The 23,919-nt window shown below is 43.7% G+C and overlaps 4 protein-coding genes across 5 annotated transcripts; 1 reads left to right on the forward strand and 3 right to left on the reverse strand.

The window, feature by feature from the left end:
• Positions 1-239: 239 nt before the first annotated feature.
• Positions 240-4,113, forward strand: LOC136767459 (protein S100-P). The gene is made up of 3 exons (XM_066721254.1): positions 240-389; positions 730-885; positions 3,912-4,113. The coding sequence occupies exons 2-3, from the start codon at positions 745-747 to the stop codon at positions 4,065-4,067; spliced, it is 297 nt and encodes a 98-aa protein (XP_066577351.1). The 5' UTR covers positions 240-389; positions 730-744; the 3' UTR covers positions 4,068-4,113.
• Positions 4,114-7,179: 3,066 nt separating this feature from the next.
• LOC136767455 (protein S100-G) lies at positions 7,180-12,617 on the reverse strand. Of its 2 annotated transcripts, XM_066721247.1 has the most exons (4): positions 12,533-12,617; positions 9,074-9,168; positions 7,689-7,839; positions 7,180-7,478 (listed from the first exon to the last, which is right to left on the reverse strand). In XM_066721247.1, the coding sequence occupies exons 1-4, from the start codon at positions 12,611-12,613 to the stop codon at positions 7,359-7,361; spliced, it is 447 nt and encodes a 148-aa protein (XP_066577344.1). In that variant the 5' UTR covers positions 12,614-12,617; the 3' UTR covers positions 7,180-7,358. The 2 variants fall into 2 exon arrangements, with proteins under 2 accessions (XP_066577344.1, XP_066577345.1); XM_066721248.1 differs by lacking the exons at positions 9,074-9,168; positions 12,533-12,617 and adding an exon at positions 8,159-8,307.
• A 3,666-nt stretch (positions 12,618-16,283) lies between these two features.
• On the reverse strand, positions 16,284-18,165 carry LOC136767465 (protein S100-A6). Its single transcript, XM_066721259.1, has 3 exons — positions 18,039-18,165; positions 16,660-16,810; positions 16,284-16,545 (listed from the first exon to the last, which is right to left on the reverse strand). The coding sequence occupies exons 2-3, from the start codon at positions 16,786-16,788 to the stop codon at positions 16,426-16,428; spliced, it is 249 nt and encodes an 82-aa protein (XP_066577356.1). The 5' UTR covers positions 16,789-16,810; positions 18,039-18,165; the 3' UTR covers positions 16,284-16,425.
• A 3,307-nt stretch (positions 18,166-21,472) lies between these two features.
• LOC136767466 (protein S100-G) lies at positions 21,473-22,363 on the reverse strand. Its single transcript, XM_066721261.1, has 3 exons — positions 22,233-22,363; positions 21,859-22,009; positions 21,473-21,723 (listed from the first exon to the last, which is right to left on the reverse strand). Exons 2-3 carry the CDS (start codon positions 21,985-21,987, stop codon positions 21,604-21,606), a joined length of 249 nt encoding a protein of 82 aa, XP_066577358.1. The 5' UTR covers positions 21,988-22,009; positions 22,233-22,363; the 3' UTR covers positions 21,473-21,603.
• Between the last annotated feature and the right edge of the window lie 1,556 nt (positions 22,364-23,919).

Below are 23,919 nucleotides of genomic sequence, written 5' to 3' on the forward strand. Positions count from 1 at the left end.
GATTTAAATATTTTTTTCAAGCTTAACCTTTTAGTTTGCAATGCCCATATATATATATATATGTGTGTGTGTGTCTTTGTCGTGCACAATTCCTCACACACACGAATGCATCCACAAGATCACAAGATTACAGCACAGAAGTAACCCAGGCTTGCTAACCAGCCCTCCTCCCATCTTCAAAGCTCTCTCCAGCCCCTCCCCACTCTCCACCCTTCCAGGCAGGGAAGAAATCTGAAGCCAGAATTCCTCACCCCCAGCTCCTGACTCACACAGACACATTTGGGCGTTGGCTCACTTTAAAAGAAAATTAAATAAAAAGACATTCCCAAACTCTGCCATCCTATCTGTCTGCGCTGGCCCTTGCTCTGTACTCTGGACCTGCCAGCTCTGTGAGTAACACCTCCACATATGTCTAATATTTGATATATTTACTGTCCGGTTGAATTTACTGCATAGTTGTGGAGAATCATGGTGGAGAATCTGGAGAAGGAAAGCATCCAAAAGAGAAAAATACATATAGTGAGAGAGGGGGAGGGGGGGAGAGAGACGGAGAGAGAGAGAGAGAGAGAGAGAGAGAGAGAGAGAGAGAGGCAGAATATAATTAAACATTTATATTCACGAGTGTCTGATTTGGTTGGGGGGCCAGACTGGCTGACACACAGACTGACTGACAGACTGTCTGACTGGACTGCTGCAGAGTCACTGACCGCATCTCTCTCTGTCCTACAGTGAGGCCCAGCGGAGATGCTAACTGAGGTTGAGAGGTCAGTGAAGACCCTGGTGTCGGTGTTCCTGGAGTACAGCGGGGCAGATGGCGATGGCACCACTCTGAGCAAGAGCGAGTTCAAGCAGCTGATGCTCAAGGAGCTGCCCGGATACCTGGAGGTACTGTCCCTCGTTCACAAAGGCTGAGCTGCTGACTGAGAGACTAGGCTACGTCATCGACAGTCTGGATGGGACTGGACTGGACTGGACTGGACTGCTGCAGAGTCACTGGCTGGACTGGACTGGACTCTATAGCAGAGTCACTGACTGGACTGGACTGGACTGCTGCAGAGTCACTGACTGGACTGGACTGGACTCTATAGCAGAGTCACTGACTGGACTGAACTGGACTGGACTCTATAGCAGAGTCCCTGACTGGACTGGACTGGACTCTATAGCATAGTCACTGACTGGACTGGACTCTATAGCAGAGTCACTGACTGGACTGAACTGCTACAGAGTCACTGACTGGACTGGACTGGACTCTATAGCAGAGTCACTGACTGGACTGAACTGCTACAGAGTCACTGACTGGACTGAACTGCTACAGAGTCACTGACTGGACTGGACTCTATAGCAGAGTCACTGACTGGACTGGACTGGACTCTATAGCAGAGTCACTGACTGGACTGGACTCTATAGAAGAGTCGCTGACTGGACTGGACTCTATAGCAGAGTCACTGACTGGACTGGACTCTATAGCAGAGTCACTGACTGGACTGAACTGCTACAGAGTCACTGACTGGAGTGAACTGCTACAGAGTCACTGACTGGACTGGACTCTATAGCAGAGTCGCTGACTGGACTGGACTCTATAGCAGAGTCACTGACTGGACTGAACTGCTACAGAGTCACTGACTGGACTGGACTCTATAGCAGAGTCGCTGACTGGACTGGACTCTATAGCAGAGTCACTGACTGGACTGGACTGGACTCTATAGCAGAGTCGCTGACTGGACTGGACTCTATAGCAGAGTCACTGACTGGACTGAACTGGACTCTATAGCCGAGTCCCTGACTGGACTGGACTCTATAGCAGAGTCCCTGACTGGACTGGACTCTATAGCAGAGTCACTGACTGGACTGAACTGGACTCTATAGCAGAGTCCCTGACTGGACTGGACTCTATAGCAGAGTCGCTGACTGGACTGGACTCTATAGCAGAGTCACTGACTGGACTGAACTGGACTCTATAGCAGAGTCACTGACTGGACTGGACTGGACTGCTGCAGAGTCACTGACTGGACTGGACTGGACTCTATAGCAGAGTCGCTGACTGGACTGAACTGGACTGGACTCTATAGCAGAGTCCCTGACTGGACTGGACTGGACTCTATAGCATAGTCACTGACTGGACTGGACTCTATAGCAGAGTCACTGACTGGACTGAACTGCTACAGAGTCACTGACTGGACTGGACTGGACTCTATAGCAGAGTCACTGACTGGACTGAACTGCTACAGAGTCACTGACTGGACTGAACTGCTACAGAGTCACTGACTGGACTGGACTCTATAGCAGAGTCACTGACTGGACTGGACTGGACTCTATAGCAGAGTCACTGACTGGACTGGACTCTATAGAAGAGTCGCTGACTGGACTGGACTCTATAGCAGAGTCACTGACTGGACTGGACTCTATAGCAGAGTCACTGACTGGACTGAACTGCTACAGAGTCACTGACTGGAGTGAACTGCTACAGAGTCACTGACTGGACTGGACTCTATAGCAGAGTCGCTGACTGGACTGGACTCTATAGCAGAGTCACTGACTGGACTGAACTGCTACAGAGTCACTGACTGGACTGGACTCTATAGCAGAGTCGCTGACTGGACTGGACTCTATAGCAGAGTCACTGACTGGACTGGACTGGACTCTATAGCAGAGTCGCTGACTGGACTGGACTCTATAGCAGAGTCACTGACTGGACTGAACTGGACTCTATAGCAGAGTCCCTGACTGGACTGGACTCTATAGCAGAGTCCCTGACTGGACTGGACTCTATAGCAGAGTCACTGACTGGACTGAACTGGACTCTATAGCAGAGTCCCTGACTGGACTGGACTCTATAGCAGAGTCGCTGACTGGACTGGACTCTATAGCAGAGTCACTGACTGGACTGAACTGGACTCTATAGCAGAGTCACTGACTGGACTGGACTGGACTGCTGCAGAGTCACTGACTGGACTGGACTGGACTCTATAGCAGAGTCGCTGACTGGACTGAACTGGACTGGACTCTATAGCAGAGTCCCTGACTGGACTGGACTGGACTCTATAGCAGAGTCACTGACTGGACTGAACTGGACTGGACTCTATAGCAGAGTCCCTGACTGGACTGGACTGGACTCTATAGCAGAGTCACTGACTGGACTGGACTGGACTGCTGCAGAGTCCCTGACTGGACTGGACTGGACTCTATAGCAGAGTCACTGACTGGACTGGACTCTATAGCATAGTCACTGACTGGACTGGACTCTATAGCAGAGTCACTGACTGGACTGAACTGCTACAGAGTCACTGACTGGACTGGACTCTATAGCAGAGTCACTGACTGGACTGGACTGGACTCTATAGCAGAGTCACTGACTGGACTAGACTGGACTCTATACCAGAGTCGCTGACTGGACTGGACTGGACTCTATAGCAGAGTCACTGACTGGACTGGACTCTATAGCAGAGTCACTGACTGGACTGGACTGGATTCTATAGCAGAGTCGTTGACTGGACTGGACTGGACTCTATAGCAGAGTCACTGACTGGACTGGACTCTATAGCAGAGTCGCTGACTGGACTGGACTGCTACAGAGTCACTGACTGGACTGAACTGGACTCTATAGCAGAGTCGCTGACTGGACTGGACTCTATAGCAGAGTCACTGACTGGACTGGACTGGACTCTATAGCAGAGTCACTGACTGGACTGGACTCTATAGCAGAGTCACTGACTGGACTGGACTGGACTCTATAGCAGAGTCACTGACTGGACTGGACTGGACTCTATAGCAGAGTCACTGAATGGACTGGACTGACTGGACTCTATAGCAGAGTCACTGACTGGACTGGACTGGACTCTATAGCAGAGTCACTGAATGGACTGGACTGACTGGACTCTTTAATTCCTATCCCTTTCCCCGCTCCCCCCCAGAACCAGAAGGACTCCTCTGTCACCGACCGGCTCATGGCCGACCTGGACGGGGACGGGGACGGGCACCTCAGCTTCCTGGAGTTCAGCAGGATGATCGCCGGCCTCACCATCTCCTGCGACAAGTGGTGCCAGCAACGGCCACCCAGCAAAAGCTGAATAAGAAAACAACCTATCAAAATTCGAATAAAGCCATTGCAAGTGCCTCCGGTGTTTGGTCATTCAAATTCCCCGTGTAGATGGAGATTTGTGATCTATGCAAGGCAGTTCATGCACATACAATGGCCCGTTTGTGTGTATTACAGTTCTGCCTTATCGCCAGACCGTTGTAATCGCTCGTTTGCTCACTCACTCACCCCCTGTACAATTCAACCCTTAATCACCAGACCGTATTAATCACTCACTCACTGTCTATATAATTCAAAAACCTTATTACCTGACCCTATTAATCACTAAGTTGGTCACACAGTGGAGGGCGAGGGCAATTACGGGCCATGCGGGGGTTAAGCGTGGCAATTCATTATTACATCCCTAAGCAAATTGGACATAAACCTCAAGGACGCTGACAGAGCCGAGTCTTCATGCAAACGGCTGGCAATCACTATGATTACCTGATTGGCTCTCCAGTACAGACCTGATAAAGCTACTATCAATGAGACTGTTGTACAAGTTTACGACAGCCCACAAAGTAACGATTAAAACTAAAAGGGACAAGAGCAACAGGCTATCACCACTACTACTACTGAATGAGAGCTACAGGGCCTTTACCCATTTAAGGTATACATATACTAGACATATCAAAAATAAATATTAAATTATACATAATTTAAAAAACGAAATCAGAATGATTAAACTACGGTGATTGTCTGAGAAAAACCCAAACTTTGCTTATTATTTAGTATAACTGGAAAATATCCAGGAACAATGGTAGTGTTTACTGTGTCACAAAATGTATAATTTGTATCGTGACATAAACAATCAATCAAATAACGGAGCAGATACATCAAAGTAAGTTCTTGTATTGCATGGTTTATGTTTTTTTTTTAATGAAACCCAATCCTTCGGTGCTAAGGCCTACACACAGAGTGTAATTTGGCATGTCAGTGTGGGCTAATCATCAGATGGTACCGGAAGGGGATGTTAGGAGAATTGTTTCAATATAATATTTTGAAACATACACTATAGACCCACCCCTGTGTGATTCCGTGTGAGACACTGCAAAAGGGGGAATTCCACTAGTCTCCTTCTTCGTCTGGGTAGGTAACTCACACACAAATAGCACAGGATGGCAGAAAGAAAACAAAAACTGCAGATTTCCTTTTTTAAGATCATGATTTTTAAAAGGGTCCTCACATTTCAACCCCAAAGTCTCCATTGCCTATCGTTCTGACGGGAGGTCTCCACTTTAAACGAATCAGCGTGTCGTCTCAACTGCAGTGCGTTGCTTTTGCAAGAGTACAATTAAGTTCAAGCGTGCCAGAAATAAAACAAATAAAAAAGGAAGATGTTTGTAACGGACGTGACGCCGTTGCCGCTCCCTCGGCGCCGCTGCTGTTGTGGTGATGGAGAAAACAACACACTCATTGCCCGGCAACGTCGGCCAGATGTGGGCCTGGGGAAGCGCTGAGCTCCGCTTTCTGTCTCAATCCAGCCTTTCAGTTGCAAAATAACCATCACAGTTTTAAAATAACACGGGGTTTTGTGTGTGTGTGTTTTTTCTGTGGCAGGTTTGCACAAGTGTTACCATGGTGCCGAGAGGGGTGCAGTGCAAACAGTGCAAAGAGCAAAATAACATCATCATTGCAAAAGGCCATGCATTAGTCACCAGACGCAGACTCATTTTATTATAAAAAAATAAAATAAAAGGTCATGCACACACAATAAAGCAGACCAGTCCGTCTGTGTTTCAGTTGTCTTGGTCCACTTTGCAACTGAGAAGCTGTTTGCATTGCAAGTGTCGGGCAACTCACTTCAAACGTCCGTGCTTGCAGCTGCAGCTCTAGCGTGATAAACCCCTTTTCCAAGTCTTTAATAAAACAATAATCACGTTTTCTTTATGGCGGCAGGGTTGATACAGAGGAGAGATACGAGACTTTATCTTAATTGCCTAATTGAAAATGAAGAAAATTGGGACCGATGCATGAATCGCTGTGGCTTTGCACCTTTTTACATACACACGCCTGTGAATGAATTGACGCTGCGACGTGAATCAATATCCCATGGATAGCATGGATGCACGGCAAGGGGCAGGGGAGAGAACGGCTTCCTGCAGGTTAGAAATGCACTTAAAATGTGTTGAAACAAAATAATGTCTACATTAGGTCGTGCAAGTACTGAATGGATACCTGCAATGTAATGCGAGTCTGTCACTGGGCCACTAGAGGGCGCAAGAGGCTTACAGTATATAGAATCGCATATGGACATGGGCGTCTGCTAAGAAATACATTATAATAAATATTAATAATATAAGAAGCCAGAGAGACGCACAGAGAGACAGAGACACAGAGGGAGCCTGCTCTCACAGCCGTCCCGGGACAGACCACCACCTGCTGCCCACCCCTCTCCTCTCCTCTCCTCTCCTCCTGAACTACAGTAAAGCATTTCTTTTTTCTGAGCTGAGCCCCAGAACCAGGAACAGGAGAGAGTGACACAAAAGAAAGAGACAGACGACATGGCTGAGCTCCTCCAACCCGTTCTACCTCTATTCCACATTACTCCATGCCAGAGCCGTGTGCGTGTGCGTGTGCGTGTGCGTGTGCGTGTGCGTGTGCGTGTGCGTGTGCGTGTGCGTGTGCGTGTGCGTGTGTGGCATCAGTAACATTCAGGGTGTCCTGAGTGCCATAAGTGATCGAATTATGGTTGTGTTTCGATCCTAGCTGGGGTTAGTGTTTCAGTTTCAATATCATTGAGTATTTATTGATTATTCATTAGCACTTAATTGATCATCATTACTATTCAGTAGTAATTAATTGACTATTCATTAGTATTCCTTAGTAGTTTGGGTGCTGGCTGGGGTTGGGCTCCAAGCTACTGTTTGGACCTACAATGTGCAGGTCCTCCTTACATAGAGAGATTAGATAAATACATACATACATACATACATACATACATACAGCTCTGGAAAAAATTAAGAGACCACTGCAAGTTCAGAAATCAATGTTAAGTGGTCTCTTAATTTTTTCCAGAGCTGTAGATAACTATCTGGATGGATAGACACATAGACACACAGATTTGTGTTAATCCTCATTACAGAGACAACAGGAAACAGAGCTGATTTTAATGTCAATGTATATTTATTTTCATTTTAGTTATTCTACAGAGGAAAGATAAACTCCTCCCTCCTCTCTCCCGCTCCTTCCCTCCATCCCTCACTCTCTCCAGCATCTCTGTTGTTCAAGCAGAAGATGGGGAGGGGGGGTTGGGGGTGGGAGGAGTGTCTCTCTCTCTCTCTCACATTCGCTTGGCCATCATGCCGATCAGAGTGCCAAACTCCACGATGTCGATCTGTCCGTCCATGTTGTTATCCAGGCGTTTCATCACCTCGTCCAACTTTGAAGTGCAGATTGATCCCTACAGACACACACACACACATAGAAATACAGACACACACACCCACACGAATGCACACACAGACACATACACACGCACACAGTCACACACACACACACAGACACACAATATATTATAATGGTTGATTATGATCATTATTTATATTATATTTTTATAAAAGTTATCATTATCCTTATGATTTCGATTATGATTATTATTGGGGAGACTCACCTTCGTGCTGCACTCAGCCTGCAGCAGTTTCTTGAGCTCGATTGGGCTCAGTGTGTCCTTGTGCTGGTCCTCAGCGGCGTACTTATTGAACACCTCGGACACGATGCGTGCAGCTTCAGCCAGAGACATGGTCAGTGTAGGATAGTGGAGCCTGCAAACACAAACACACACAGTCACACACACACAGTCACACACACACACACACACAGTCACTGGGATTGCTATACACTGACAAACACACAAACAAAAACTGGAAAGCATACAAAATATATTATTATTACTTCAATGAAGTAACTGAGAGCTCAGTGGGAACAAAAACCAGCAGGGTAGGGGCTCCTACAGGAGCACGGTTGGGGACCACTACACTAACGTACACTCACTCACACACTCACAATCAGAAACAAGAAAGCACACAAACGATAAACCCACACTCCCGCAGACAAGACGAGAGGCCTGCTGGGTACACTCACCTGCTCAGGTAGGAATGAGAAAAGCTTGCTGTGTGAGTGAGACTCGCTCTGCCCTGCGTTATATATAAAGATGGGCACTAGGGAGAGGAGGATGGATCTGTTGTTGTGGAGACACTATCTGAGGCTGATGCCAAAGTGCCACGCAATACCTCCTGCCCTGCTCTCCATCCAATCTCTCTCATTCCTGCGATTGCTATATGGCCTCTGCAAGCACCTGTATTAGTGTGTTAGTGTGTGTGTTTGTTTGTCATTAACCGCAAATAACTACCATGGTTGCATCATAATGAAAGTATTAATGGCAGCATGTTTTTCTTCTCTGGTGTGGTCTTGTGTGAGTCTGAATTACAAGTGTACAAGTATTTTGCTCGATTGCAATCAGGTCATAGCAGAATTACTCTGACATTTAAAGGTAAAATCCAAAGCATAATACTAACAGCTATTTGGTAGATGTTCAGAGCAAAATCAGCCTGCAGTGTAGAGGCTCTCTGTGTGTCTCTCTGTGTGTGCATGACAGTGGAGTGAAGCCATTACATATGAAGTGCAAACCAGAACAACGTAATCAATCCCAGAGCGACAGGGTCCAGGTGGCGGGCAGCAATAGTATCACCTGGGACTCCTTATGTCTACTCTTGATAAGGCGAAGCACCACTGGCGGTTTGTCTATAAGGCACGTTGGGGCACGGCCCAACCTGCTTTTCTAGCTATCGCTTTTTTAGCTCGTCCTCAACAATGCATTTCTCTGTTAGCCACTGGTGAAAGCACTCTCGGGAGAAAAACTAACAAAAAGAAAACTTGGTCACAATGTTTAATATACAAACATTATATTGAGGCTTTACACAATTCTGGCTTTATTTGTGTATATTACAGTCAAATTATATTTTTTTCCATTTCAACATTGTGTAGAGCTCAGCTTACTTTTCCATCAAAGCAATCATAACTGTGTTGTGAGTCCTTTGTAGCTGGACACCCAAGGACAGCAATAGGATGTTCAGAAGTTGAGGGCTCTGTCTCTGGAAAAACACACATGACCAGAAAACAGACCTGAGACCAAGTAAATTTAAATGCACTCCAGCATATGTACAAGTACTTTATTGAAGTACAAGAATTTACAAGAAAACATACTATGTATAATATATGGGTTACTAAACACACACACACACACATATACACTCACCTAAAGGATTATTAGGAACACCTGTTCAATTTCTCATTAATGCAATTATCTAACCAACCAATCACATGGCAGTTGCTTCAATGCATTTAGGGGTGTGGTCCTGGTCAAGACAATCTCCTGAACTCCAAACTGAATGTCTGAATGGGAAAGAAAGGTGATTTAAGCAATTTTGAGCGTGGCATGGTTGTTGGTGCCAGACAGGCCGGTCTGAGTATTTCACAATCTGCTCAGTTACTGGGATTTTCACGCACAACCATTTCTAGGGTTTACAAAGAATGGTGTGAAAAGGGGGGGGGCTGGGGTCATTGCCACATCATTCAACTCTCCCCCTTTCTCTTTCCCTTTCTCAGGTCCTCACAGTTATTATACACTCACCTAAAGGATTATTAGGAACACCATACTAATACTGTGTTTGACCCCCTTTCGCCTTCAGAACTGCCTTAATTCTACGTGGCATTGATTCAACAAGGTGCTGAAAGCATTCTTTAGAAATGTTGGCCCATATTGATAGGATAGCATCTTGCAGTTGATGGAGATTTGTGGGATGCACATCCAGGGCACGAAGCTCCCGTTCCACCACATCCCAAAGATGCTCTATTGGGTTGAGATCTGGTGACTGTGGGGGCCAGTTTAGTACAGTGAACTCATTGTCATGTTCAAGAAACCAATTTGAAATGATTCGACCTTTGTGACATGGTGCATTATCCTGCTGGAAGTAGCCATCAGAGGATGGGTACATGGTGGTCATAAAGGGATGGACATGGTCAGAAACAATGCTCAGGTAGGCCGTGGCATTTAAACGATGCCCAATTGGCACTAAGGGGCCTAAAGTGTGCCAAGAAAACATCCCCCACACCATTACACCACCACCACCAGCCTGCACAGTGGTAACAAGGCATGATGGATCCATGTTCTCATTCTGTTTACGCCAAATTCTGACTCTACCATCTGAACTGTCCAATTTTGGTGAGCTTGTGCAAATTGTAGCCTCTTTTTCCTATTTGTAGTGGAGATGAGTGGTACCCGGTGGGGTCTTCTGCTGTTGTAGCCCATCCGCCTCAAGGTTGTACGTGTTGTGGCTTCACGAATGCTTTGCTGCTCTAGCATCAACAAGGCATTTTCGCCCACAGGACTGCCGCATACTGGATGTTTTTCCCTTTTCACACCATTCTTTGTAAACCCTAGAAATGGTTGTGCGTGAAAATCCCAGTAACTGAGCAGATTGTGAAATACTCAGACCGGCCCGTCTGGCACCAACAACCATGCCACGCTCAAAATTGCTTAAATCACCTTTCTTTCCCATTCAGACATTCAGTTTGGAGTTCAGGAGATTGTCTTGACCAGGACCACACCCCTAAATGCACTGAAGCAACTGCCATGTGATTGGTTGGTTAGATAATTGTATTAATGAGAAATTGAACAGGTGTTCCTAATAATCCTTTAGGTGAGTGTATATATAAACGCACACACAGTTTCGATCAGATTTATTTGCAAATAGGCTTGTTTTGTTCAGAACAACCTAACGATTAATTTATTTGATGTTCTTTCAAAGACAGAGGAGTTGTAAAATCATTGTGTATCAGTACACTGTAAACAATTTTCCATCTTGACATTCTGAGCTCTCTACGGGTGTGTGTTGCTTCTACAAAATTGTGGATGGTCTTGTTTTGATCAGTAGACTGTCTGGTTCCAGAATATGTCATAATTGTCAATATTTTCTGAGTTTTTGTATTCCTACTCAGACCAAGTATCCCACCCACCCCCTAATTTAAGAATGCGGAGGGGTGGGGGTGTACATATATATATATATGTATATATACATATATATACACCGATCAGCCATAACATTATGACCACCTGCCTAATATTGTGTAGGTCCCCCTTTTGCCGCCAAAACAGCCCTGACCCGTCGAGGCATGGACTCCACTAGACCTCTGAAGGTGTGCTGTGGTATCTGGCACTAAGACGTTAGCAGCAGATCCTTTAAGTCCTGTAAGTTGTGAGGTGGGGCCTCCATGGATCTTGTTTGTCCAGCACATCCCACAGATGCTTGATTGGATTGAGATCTGGGGAATTTGGAGGCCAAGTCAACACCTTGAACTCGTGATTCATCAGACCAGGCCACCTTCTTCCATTGCTTCGTGGTCCATTTCTGATGCTCACGTGCCCATTGTAGGCGCTTTCGGCAGTGTACAGGGGTCATCATGGGCACCCTGACTGGTCTGTGGCTACGCAGCCCCATACACAACAAACTGCAATGCCATAACATAATGAGCACTGACAGGTGAAGTGAATAACACTGATAATCTCGTTATCATGGCACCTGTCAGTGGGTGGGATATATTAGGCAGCAAGTCAACATTTTGTCCTCAAAGTTGATGTGTTAGAAGCAGGAAAAATGGGCAGCGTAAGGATCTGAGCGACTTTGACAAGGGCCAAATTGTGATGGCTAGACGACTGGGTCAGAGCATCTCCAAAACTGCAGCTCTTGTGGGGTGTTCCTGGTCTGCAGTGGTCAGTATCTATCAAAAGTGGTCCAAGGAAGGAAAAGCGGTGAACCGGCGACAGGGTCATGGGCGGCCAAGGCTCATTGATGCACGTGGGAGCGAAGGCTGGCCCGTGAGGTCCGATCCAACAGACGAGCTACTGTAGCTCAAATTGCTGAAAAAGTGAATGCTGGTTCTGATAGAAAGGTGTCAGAACACACAGTGCATCGCAGTTTGTTGCGTATGGGGCTGCGTAGCCGCAGACCAGTCAGGGTGCCCATGCTGACCCCTGTCCACTGCCGAGAGCGCCTACAATGGGCATGTGAGCATCACAACTGGACCACGGAGCAATGGAAGAAGGTGGCCTTGTCTGATGAATCATGAGTTCAAGTTATTGACTTGGCCTCCAAATTCCCCAGATCTCAATCCAATCAAGCATCTGTGGGATGTGCTGGACAAACAAGACCGATCCATGGAGGCCCCACCTCGCAACTTACAGGACTTAAAGGATCTGCTGCTAACGTCTTGGTGCCAGATACCACAGCACACCTTCAGAGGTCTAGTGGAGTCCATGCCTCGACGGGTCAGGGCTGTTTTGGGACCTACACAATATTAGGCAGGTGGTGATAATGTTATGGCTGATCTGTGTATATATTAGATATATATATTAGATAGATGTCAGGCCTATACACACACACACATTTAAATACTTACCATTGAATGTTTCATTGCATTTATTTCTACATCCACATTTTGAATGCATTCACTTTCTTCAATGCCTTTATCATGGTTCATCTGTCTTCCACTGGAAATAGAGACATATAAAACAGCATGACTATACCAACTAGGAATGCATAATATCTGTATGCATTCATTACACCATCACTGAAGTACAGCAATAAATGGTCAAACAGTAAATCCAGCAGTGTATTATAGTAAAGTGAACCAAATCAATATCTGAGCCTAAATGAGTCAATTATGTTTTAACAGTAAGAGCATCTTTAAGATTATAGTATATTTTAATAAGTAAGAGAGAATCCTTATTCCAGGTTAAATAATGAAAATATACTATACAGATACATTTTTAAATAAGCCAAGTTGTAATGTGAAATCTATTATCTCCAAAGACAAATGAACACATTTAGTAACAAGTAAACTTTTAAAATACATAGAAGACAGAACAACTTACAGCCACAACAATGAACGATTTGCTTCTGAAGTAAATATTCCTGGTGTGTTTGATCATTCAGATACTGACCAAGAACACATGTCATGAGACAGTGATCAGGAACACGTGTCATCTGGAACAGTGCTAAATTCAGAAATAGATCCTGGTTCAGATGATCCCTTACATATGCTGGGGTCAAATCCAGACCTGAATTTTAATCTATGTGACTTTAATACAACCAAAGCAGAGGCGCAATTAATGGTTATGACATGAGGCATTCCCTTACTGGTGTTGCTGTAGAAGATCTACTTCAACTAATTAACAAACTGTTTGAGAGAGAAGTAGTCCCAGATACAAAACATTGTTTTAGTAAGGTTTTTAGTAAATCATGTGAGCTGACAACATTTCATTTCTATTATACATTTTGCCAATCATTTGTGGGAAATTACTGTAATCATTTTGATGAAAAGGAGAAGGAATGCTCCCAATGTCACAGTGTTTGTAACACAGATACCTTTAATGAAGGACCTTTCTTTATCAGTGTACCACTTGCTCCTCAGATTCAGTGCTTACTAGAAAAGCTGGATGTCATATAGACTGTCCAGAAAAAATACTAACCCAGAGTCTATAGATGACATCTATGATGGTGAATGTTACAGGCAGATATCACAGACATTTCACTACAGCAGAAAACATTTCATACAATTTCAATTGTGATGGCAGTTTGGTGTTTAATTCAACTTCATTCTCTATTTGGCCTATTCAGATCATGATTAATGAAGTACCTCCCAGTGAAAGAGGGAAAAGTTTGATTTTAGCAGGTCTGTGGGGCACCCACAAATTGATATATTTCTTGGGCATTTTGCAGTTGAGGCTAAAATGCTTACAGAATTAGGTGCAAAATGGAGGAAAAGGTACAAGACCACAGTAGTGAGTAAAATAGTAGGTACCTGTTGCTGTGTACACAAGACCTGCCATGCAACATTCTACACAGTACATTGGATACTTCGGTTGCAGCTGGTGTTACCACCCTTTTATGTTGAGTTCAGGGGAAGTCAAATACCCTGTTTCAGAAGTAGAGTATACAGACAGGACAGACAGTGAAATGCTTGAGTACATGAAAATGGCATTAAGAAAAAAGACTATCTATAATGTAGTTAAAGGTCTTTCTCCTTTAATTAATCTGCCCTACTTTGGAATTGTCTCTGACTTTATTCCTTACTACATGCACTGTGTGCTTTTGGGAGTTACACGACAACTAACAGAGCTGTGGCTTCAGTGTGCCAATGAAGAATGTTATACAGGTTCACCATCACATCAAGCGGTCATAGTAGATGCATGACTACTTAGATTTAAACCACCTCAGAATATGACACGATTACCCAGATCATTAAAAGAACAAAGGTACTGGAAAGCATCTGAATAGAGAAACTGGTTGCTATTTTATAGTTTGTCCTGTCTGAAAGGAATACTGCCAGAGAGGTATCTGAAGCATGTTGCACTTCTTGTTGAAGCCATTTATCTTCTGTTGCAATCTCAGATTTTACTACAAGATGTGAATCATGCGGATATTCTCCTGCTCAAATTCGTAGTTAAGCTGCACGTTTATCCAAAACTTCAGGCCTGTTATAAAAGCAATGTCATAACACTACTGGGTCCAGGCTAGGTAGTTTAAGTCATGAAGAGCAGACACTATTCAGAGAAGCTGGCAAAGAGATACCATTGTCTTTGGTTGTTTACAGCAGAATGGCTGTATATGGACACAAGTACAAAAGCAAAGCCTACACAAGGGCTATGAAAGCTAACAACAGACAAGTGGAGGTAACAGAACAAGGGATGGGAGAAATAATGAAAATTGCTAGAAGCATTCAAAATGAAATGATCATATTTTTGAAAATGTTTGATGTAGAGCAAAGACGAGATATTGCATATTAAGATGTATTCAGAATTTGAAAGATCACAACTTGTACTGAGTGCAACAGTTATTGTATGTAAGTGTATTTTCATTTGTCTTGGTCAAAATGCATATTTCTGCAAATTCCCTAATGTATATGAAAGGGTCTAAAAAGTGTAATATATAAAAAGGGGCTAGGGGGAATTTGAGGTGTTGATGGTTAGGCGTGTCAGACACTCCCTGTCATTTTATTTGTTTAGGTATCTAGACTTAAGATTTCATAAGATACAGGATACGAAAAATAAGCTTTGTTTTGTTTTTTTATTTACATTTTTAGATTTTTTGACGTTTGTTATGTTAACCACTCATAGACTTAAGAGAAAGTGTACATTTAAAATTGTAATAATTTTATAATTAAATATTATATTGTGATATAAAAAAAAACAATCCTGCAAGTTGTTCACTGATTAGTCAATCTTCTGTAAACACATTGTAAAATAATACATTTGTTTGTACGTTATAATGATGACCAGCTTTTATATTTATATTGTGGCAAACTGCATGGCCATGTAGTGGATGGGTGCTATTATAAGAACTACACATTACAAAATGCTAAAAAAACTACATTCCCCAAAAAGCATCCTGGTCCATTGATTCCAAGGGGAAGCAGACTCACCTGTAAGGCATTGAGGGCTAATGCAATGCCTATGTAAGGTGATCTCTGCTCCTGGAAAAGGTGTGGTAGTAGGAGAACACTGCGTGTTTGTTTGAAGACAAAAGGATAGACGTTTCTGTGTATGACCCTTGCTTGATCTGAATTGGACTGGCTGTTGGAATACGAGACTTGAAACAGTTACAGACATTGGCCCTGGTAACCAAGAAACTGCTTCATATAGACTGTATCATTCCTGCTCAAGAGTGTGCAAGAAGCACCTGAGAGAGCCTATTTGTCACTATTTATATGTATGTATATATATATATATATATATATATAATATATACACACACACACACACACATCTCTGTGAGTCCCCTGTAAGGCACCGCCTAACATCTATGGGACTGCCAGATAATGTTGTGGAGACACTACAGTCGGCCAGGGCCCTCTCTCATTGAGTATTCATTGATTATTAATTGGCATTTAATTGTTTATCATTACTATTCAATAGTATTTAACTGACTATTCTTTAGTATTCCTTATTTCATGCCCCGACTTGAGGTTTGGGTGCTGGCTTGGACCTATAATGTGCAGGTCCTCCTTACATAGAGAGATTAGATAAATACATACATACATACATACATACATACATACATACATACATACATACATACATACATAGCTATCTGGATGGACAGACAGATTTGTGTTAATCCTCAGTACAGAGACAACAGGAAACAGCTGATTTTAATTCCAATGCATCTTTATTTTCATCTTTGTTTTTTTACAGAGAAGATATAAACTCCACCCTTCTCTCCCTCCTCTCTCCCTCTCCTTCCCTCCATCCCTCACTCTCCAGCAGACGGGGGGTGGTGTCTCTCTTTCTCTCACATTCGCTTGGCCATCATGCCGATCAGAGTGCCGAACTCCACGATGTCGATCTGTCCATCCTTGTTGTTATCCAGACGTTTCATCACCTCGCTCAACTTTGAACTGCAGTCTGTTCCCTACAGACACACACACAGACGTACATAATATTATTGTTGATTATGATGATGATTAATATTATTATTATAATTATCATTATGATTTTGATTATGATTATTAGTGGGGAGACTCACCTTCTTGCTGCACTCAGCCTTCAGCAGTTTCTTGAGCTCATCTGGGCTCAGCGTGTCCTTCTGCTGGTCCTCAGAGGCGTACTTCTTGAACACCTCGGACACGATGCGCACAGCGTCAGTCAGAGACATGGTCAGTGTAGGATAGTGGAGTCTGCAAACACACACAGTGACTAGGGTTGTTATACACTAACTCGCACACACACACAGTGACTGGATCTGTAATATATAACTCAGTGGTTCTCAATCCTGGTCAAGCCCCTGCCCTGCTGGATTTTGGTCCAGCTGAGTTCTCAATTACATAATGGAACCTTAATTTAATAATAATTTCCAAAATCATTATTTTAAACAGTAGGGGTTTTAAGTTAAGTATAAAATTGTATAAGTGACTTATTATCCAATCATCTTTTTATTAGTTACACAATTTAAGCATGTAAGCAAATTATTCTTTCAATGAAGGGTTCAATTCAAGGCATACTTCAGTATTTTGGCATTTTAACCTGTGGTCTTACTCACGCAGAGTCATACGAATCCATTGAAACCTTTTCTAATTCTGTGCATCCAGTTTGAAGGAAATATAATTTGTTTCATTCGCTCAGCGCAATTGCTGGAAGCAGAAGGTAGCAAGATGCTGACTTTCAAAATCTGGCTAATAGATCTTTTAAATACACAAAAGCTGGATGGAGCACATTTGAACACTTAGTTTTCTCTGCAAGTCTATACAAAATCTGAAGTATTTTGATGAATATGTTTAAATGTATTTTGTTTTTGGAACTATCTCATCGAACTACACATTTCCTCAGCTGTGATGAGGTCGGCGCAAGGATACACTCACTGTGCCCGAATGAAAACCCAAAGAGCAGGCAGAACCGAAAGTAGTCCGTAAATATGGAGGTATGTGGAAACAAATTTCCTACAATTACTATAAATTAATGAATTTATTACACTATTAAATTTACTATGTACTGTATAGTATTGTAAGACTACAAACAACAAACAGCCAAGATACAGAGTATTTAAAATGTCTGTTAGCTGGCTTTTGAGGTTCAGCATCTTGCGACTGTCTGCTTGTAGCAACTGTGCAAAGTTATTGAAACGAAAACTTCAAATTTCCTCAAACCGGACGCACAGAATATAAAAAGGTTTCGATGGGTTCATATGACCCTAGGTGAGTTAGACAACAGGTTAAAATGTCAAAATACCGAAGTATCCCTAATTGAGAGCTCAGCTGGAAAAAAAACAGTAGGACCAGGGTTGAGAACCACTGCACTAACTTACACTCTCTCACACACACACACACACACAAAAACAGGAAAGCACACGGACAATAAACCCACAATCCCGAAGACGAGACGAGAAAGAGGCCTGCTGGGTACACTCACCTGCTCAGGTAGAAATGAGAAAAGCTGGTTGTGTGAATGAGACTCTCTCAGCACTGCGTTATATATAGCTCTGGGTACTAGGGAGGGTAGGGTGGGGTGGCGTGGCGTGGAGTGACGATCCTCCTTCCTGGATGGGGTGAGGTTGGGATCTGTGAAGCCGATGCCAAATAGCCAAACCATACTGCTTGTTACTGTGTCATTGTGTGAGTGTGTGTGTGTGTGTGTGTGTGTGTGTGTGTTTGTTTGTCATTAACCACACATAATTACCATGGTTGCATCATGGCCAATGGTAGCAGGTTTTTCTTCTCTGGTGTGGTCTTGAGTGAGTCTGAATTACAAGTGCGCATGGTATTTTGCTCGATTACAATCAGGTCATAGCAGAATTACTCAGGTATTTAAAGGTAAAATACAAAGCATAATACTAACAGCTATGGGGTAGATTTGTAATGTTCACAGCAAAACCAGCCTGCAGTGTAGAGGGAAGGCGAGTGTCTCTCTGTGTGCGCTTGACAGTGGTGTGAAGCCATTACATATGAAGTGCAAACCAGACCAGCGTAATCAATCCCAGAGTGACAGGGTCCAGGTGGCGGGAGGAGAATTCCTGGACCGGACGTTGTGGGCAGGAGCAGACTGGGACCCAAAATCGACCTGGGAAGATCAGGTTCACCAGCCCACATTTATATCAAAATCAACCATAATAATAAGTTAGCACACGCAGCGTGCCGTCACAATGAAATATCAGAGTGAAGTTACGTTAAAATGTTTTCTAAATTGTAGGCTATAGCTACTACCATGTGTTCAGAAATATTAGGTGCTGTTTAGGTATGAAAAAGTATAGGCTATGCAGACATACCTTGGCTACATGATTTAGAAGTCACAAATAATAGGCTGCCCTGTTGAAAATGATCAAGTTGCACCATCTACAAAATGTTTTGCTATTATTCCTTGTCTCTGTACATCTCTCTGTCTGTCACCACTGGTCAGTGATGCAACATTGTATCAGGGTGTTTACGACACGTAGCAGCTTCATTGACAGCACTGCTGTGATTGTAGCTGCTCGTCAGTGTACTCTGACTATTACTGTACAGCCAAGGAGGAAAATAACTACTAACAACTAAAAAATAAATGCTTTAATACCTGGGCTTTATGAGACATGCAATGAGACACTAGCATAACTAGTAAAACAACCAACACTTTGTTTATGACGTTTTTACATAGAAGTATCATTGACAGCAACTCAATCTACAATACGAGTGAGTGCAGAGTAAATTCACCGCTTTTTGCAGTTAAACAGCTTTTCTGATTTTGCTAAATATTCCAGCTAGATTTGAGCCCAGTTTCATTTCACTCTTGAGAACTATCCGAGTCCAACAAGACCTGGATCATTGGACCAAGGAAAGCAGAGAAATGGCCCAAAAAGTGGACTTTTTCAGTATTTTGAAATAGCAACTGTTGGCTATCATCTCAATTCACAAACTGCATAAAAAACAAAAAAAACTATTAGTAGTATTACAATCTATAACAATATTAAAAATCATTGCACTGTTTACATGGATCACATGAAAGTATTATCACTAGGTCTACGATTTTGTCACAGAGATAATTGGGTTTACTTACCTGCCTTTTACAATCTTTGTAGACGACATCGTTTTTTAATAAGACTCACTTTCAAGCTGTTGTAGTAAAGTTAAATTTGCCCCATAGCCAGTACGAGCAAAAGACGTTGAAGCATATTGTGCTACAGAGGTTTGTTGCATTTTGTGCAAAACGTATTGCACTGTGACTGATTCATTAATGAAAAAGAATAATTAATAAAAAAAACAGTTGCGGTGTTGTGGAGTTACCTTGATACAACATCATCTGGATGCTGTTGCTCGGTGCAGCCATGTCAAAATATACAATCGCATCACAATTATTAGCTTTCATGGGAGTCCAGGCCTCCTTCCTCACTTCACAGATTCCACAATATTTCATCTTAAACTAAATTAAACACAGCCATCAGGACAAGGTTAATTAATTCACCATTTCAAGCTAAAACTCGCCTCTGTGCCCATAGGCGTAAGTTTAGGGGGAATGGGGGGGACTTGTCCCCCCCCAATGTTGAGAGAACGTTTAATAGTCCCCCCAATAATGTGTACCTGGCTCCATAGGCATAGTGCATGTGTGTCCCCCAATTCTGAAACCAAACCTACGCCAACGCCTCCTTTCTTGCTCAACAAGGAACACCAGATCACTCAACCACATCTCTCAGCCGTTCGCCCTCGGAAGCTACTAAACATACTTTAGATCAGACATTAGGGACATCAAGCAAGCACTTCATAGGCCATGCATATAGATTCTGTGTTAGCGGTACAGGCGGTTTATCTCTGCTGGGGTTTGCTGGTGTCTAGACCCGGTGCCAGACTGTCAGCACCTCAGTGAGGCCAGTGAAGCCAAATCTCTTTACATTTCAACCTCACACCAGATCACAAATCGGTGTTGTAAAACTACTGCAATAAGGATAGATAGAGACAGAGAAATAGATTTGGAAAGCCAAGCCAAGATTTATTTTAGTGTATTGTGTTTTCAATATCTATCTATCTCTCTGTCAGTCATTCCCCCCTCTTCTCCTCTCCTCTCCTCTTACACAACAGTAAAGCATTAATTTTTTCTGAGCTGAGCCCCAGCCCAGGAGCAGGAGAGACAGACAGAGACTGTGATACAAAAGAAACAGACCACAGGGCTGAGCTCCTCCACCCCATTTCACCTCTCCTCCACATACCTGCGTGTCAGAGACTCAGGACAGAGGAGGTGGGCAGGGCCAGAGTGGGGTGACTCCAGGTTTTGTGTGTGTGTGTATGAGGGTGTGTGTGCCTGTGTGTGTGATGTATGAGGGTATGTGCGTGTGTGTGTGTGTATGTATGGCTGTGGCATATCGGTAGCATTCAGGTTTTGAAGAGAGCACAATTATGAGAAATGTGCATTTGCTTTGTTTGAAAGGGAGTTGAAAAGCCAGGAGAAGAGTGCACTTACTTTATTTATTTATATTTTTACTGACTAATTTTGTTGTTTGTTTGTTTGTTTTGTTGGGCCCAATTGACATAGACTGTGCTTTTTTAAAGGGGGCTCCCTATGTTTGGTTGGAGAAAGGGCCAGTTAAGTGAAAACCTGTCCAATGATTTAAGATGTTTTTATTTTTTGTCTTTTGTTTTGGGGCAGTGGATGAACTTAATGCACAGACCCTTATGTTAAAGCCTGTTTTTTGGCAAAGGATCCCTGAATAAAAATCTTGTTTTCCTCAGCCTTTGCCACCTCTTGTGTGGTGGGTACATGCATGCATACATACATACACAGAAAAATGGCCAAATAACAGCTATCTGGATGGATAGACAGAAAGGCAGGCAGACGGACAGATTTGTGTCAATCCTCAGTACAGAGATCACAGGAGACAGAACTGATTTTGAATTCAAACCATCTTTATTTTCATCTTTGTTTCTTTACAGAAAAAAACTTCCCACTTCCTTCTCCTTTGTCTGTCTCCAGTCTCTCTGTTTTGAGGGACGTGGGAGTGTCTCTCTCTGTCTCATCACAGTTGCTTGGCCATCATGCCGATCAGAGTGCCGAACTCCACGATGGTGATCTGTCCATCCTTGTTGTTGTCCAGACGTTTCATCACCTCGTCCAACGTCAAAGTGCAGGTTGATCCCTAAACACACACACAGACACAAACACACAGAGACACATACATAGTAATATAATAATTGTTCAGTATGATGATTCATATTATTTTTATTATAATTAGCCTTATGATTTGATTATGGATATTAGTGGGGAGACTCACCTTCTTGCTGCACTCAGCCTGCAGCAGTTTCTTGAGCTCGTCCGGGCTCAGTGAGTTCTTGTGCTGGTCCTCCCCGGCGTATTTCTTGAACACCTCGCCCACGATGCGTGCAGCGTCAGCCAGAGACATGGTCAGTGTAGGACAGTGGAGTCTGCAAACACACACATGCACAGTGACTGGGGTTGTTATACACTAACTCACACACACACACACAGTGACTGGATCTGTAATATATAACTCAGTGGTTCTCAATCCTGGTCAAGCCCCTGCCCTGCTCACACTCACACACACAAACAAAAACAGGAAAGCACACAGACAATAAATCCACAATCCCAAAGACGAGACAAGACGAGAGGCCTGCTGGGTACACTCACCTGCTCAGGTAGGAATGAGAAAAGCTGGTTGTGTTAGTGAGACTCGCTCTGTCCTGCGTTATATATAGCTCTGAGCGCTAGGGAGGGGAAGGGAGGTTGGAGTGGGGATCCTCCTTCCTGGAAGGGGTGAGGTCGGGATCTGTTGACATCCCGACATTATGTGAAGCCGATGCCAAATAGCTACACGATCCCTCCTGCCCTGGCTCTCCATTCAGCATCTCCTCATTCCTGTGTGATTTCAACATGCCCTCTGCAAACGGCACAGGGCTGGGTGCCACGTTGATTATTGCATTACTGTGTCATTGTGTGTGTGGCAGTGTGTGTGTGGGTGTGGCAGTGTGTATGTGGCTGTGTATGTGTTGCAGTGTATGTGTGTGGCAGTGTATATGTGGCTGTGTATGTGTTGCAGTGTGTGTGTGTGTGTGTGTGGCAGTGTTTGTGGCAGTGTGTGTGTGTCAGCCCCAGGGCTGGAGTGGCATTGCAGCTGGCTCTCAGGCTGCTGGGCCGAGCAGAACAACATGCCACTGGCAGACTCTGCTGAAGAGGGTGGTAGCCGGCGATGAAGGCCCAGACTGCAGATGAGTTGCTTCCGTGAATAACGCCAATGCCTCCTTTCTAGATACAGGAGACACACACACTGACACCGACAGACACTCACACATCCACACTGACATACACACACATAATCTCCTTCTCAGACACACACACAGACACAAACCTTATTATCGTTGCTAAAGATTGATGTTTGTTATTTTAACAGATGGGGGAGTCGCATTTCTTCTTGGTTGTCTCAATCTCAACGTTACATTTCGCAAGATGTTTTTCAAGCTCATCTGATCAGCCCTCAACTAATTATCATTATTATTACTATTATTATTGTAATTACAGCTTTTTCCCAATCCCTAACATTCATGTGCTGAAACACTGTGCTACTTTCTCAGCAAAACCAGCATACTCAACACTCGGCACACTCAGCACTTGACACACTCAACACTGAAACGGTTTGCTAAATTATACATTTTGTTGGCAAACTGCTCTAATGCCCTCAACATAACATACACTCACCTAAAGGATTATTAGGAACACCTGTTCAATTTCTCATTAATGCAATTATCTAACCAACCAATCACATGGCAGTTGCTTCAATGCATTTAGGGGTGTGGTCCTGGTCAAGACAATCTCCTGAACTCCAAACTGAATGTCTGAATGGGAAAGAAAGGTGATTTAAGCAATTTTGAGCGTGGCATGGTTGTTGGTGCCAGACGGGCCGGTCTGAGTATTTCACAATCTGCTCAGTTACTGGGATTTTCACGCACAACCATTTCTAGGGTTTACAAAGAATGGTGTGAAAAGGGAAAAACATCCAGTATGCGGCAGTCCTGTGGGCGAAAATGCCTTGTTGATGCTAGAGGTCAGAGGAGAATGGACCGACTGATTCAAGCTGATAGAAGAGCAACTTTGACTGAAATAACCACTCGTTACAACCCAGGTATGCAGCAAAGCATTTGTGAAGCCACAACACGTACAACCTTGAGGCGGATGGGCTACAACAGCAGAAGACCCCACCGGGTACCACTCATCTCCACTACAAATAGGAAAAAGAGGCTACAATTTGCACAAGCTCACCAAAATTGGACAGTTGAAGACTGGAAAAATGTTGCCTGGTCTGATGAGTCTCGATTTCTGT

The sequence above is a fragment of the Amia ocellicauda genome, chromosome 14, assembly GCF_036373705.1.
Source record: "Amia ocellicauda isolate fAmiCal2 chromosome 14, fAmiCal2.hap1, whole genome shotgun sequence".
Classification (NCBI taxonomy): Eukaryota; Metazoa; Chordata; class Actinopteri; order Amiiformes; family Amiidae; genus Amia; species Amia ocellicauda.

What these genes read in the sequence shown, in the direction of transcription:
- LOC136767466 (XM_066721261.1), bottom strand. Translation starts at nt 21,987, where the DNA reads ATGTCTCTGGCTGACGCTGCACGCATCGTGGGCGAGGTGTTCAAGAAA. An exon ending in AGGCTGAGTGCAGCAAGAAG is followed by an intron (nt 21,724 to 21,858) that starts GTGAGTCTCCCC and finishes GTGTGTGTTTAG; the next exon opens with GGATCAACCTGCACTTTGAC.
- LOC136767455 (XM_066721247.1), bottom strand. Translation starts at nt 12,613, where the DNA reads ATGAACCATGATAAAGGCATTGAAGAAAGTGAATGCATTCAAAATGTG. An exon ending in ATGCAATGAAACATTCAATG is followed by an intron (nt 9,169 to 12,532) that starts GTAAGTATTTAA and finishes GTGTTTTTCCAG; the next exon opens with AGACAGAGCCCTCAACTTCT. An exon ending in AGGCTGAGTGCAGCACGAAG is followed by an intron (nt 7,479 to 7,688) that starts GTGAGTCTCCCC and finishes GTGTGTCTGTAG; the next exon opens with GGATCAATCTGCACTTCAAA.
- LOC136767459 (XM_066721254.1), top strand. Translation starts at nt 745, where the DNA reads ATGCTAACTGAGGTTGAGAGGTCAGTGAAGACCCTGGTGTCGGTGTTC. An exon ending in AGCTGCCCGGATACCTGGAG is followed by an intron (nt 886 to 3,911) that starts GTACTGTCCCTC and finishes GCTCCCCCCCAG; the next exon opens with AACCAGAAGGACTCCTCTGT.
- LOC136767465 (XM_066721259.1), bottom strand. Translation starts at nt 16,788, where the DNA reads ATGTCTCTGACTGACGCTGTGCGCATCGTGTCCGAGGTGTTCAAGAAG. An exon ending in AGGCTGAGTGCAGCAAGAAG is followed by an intron (nt 16,546 to 16,659) that starts GTGAGTCTCCCC and finishes GTGTGTCTGTAG; the next exon opens with GGAACAGACTGCAGTTCAAA.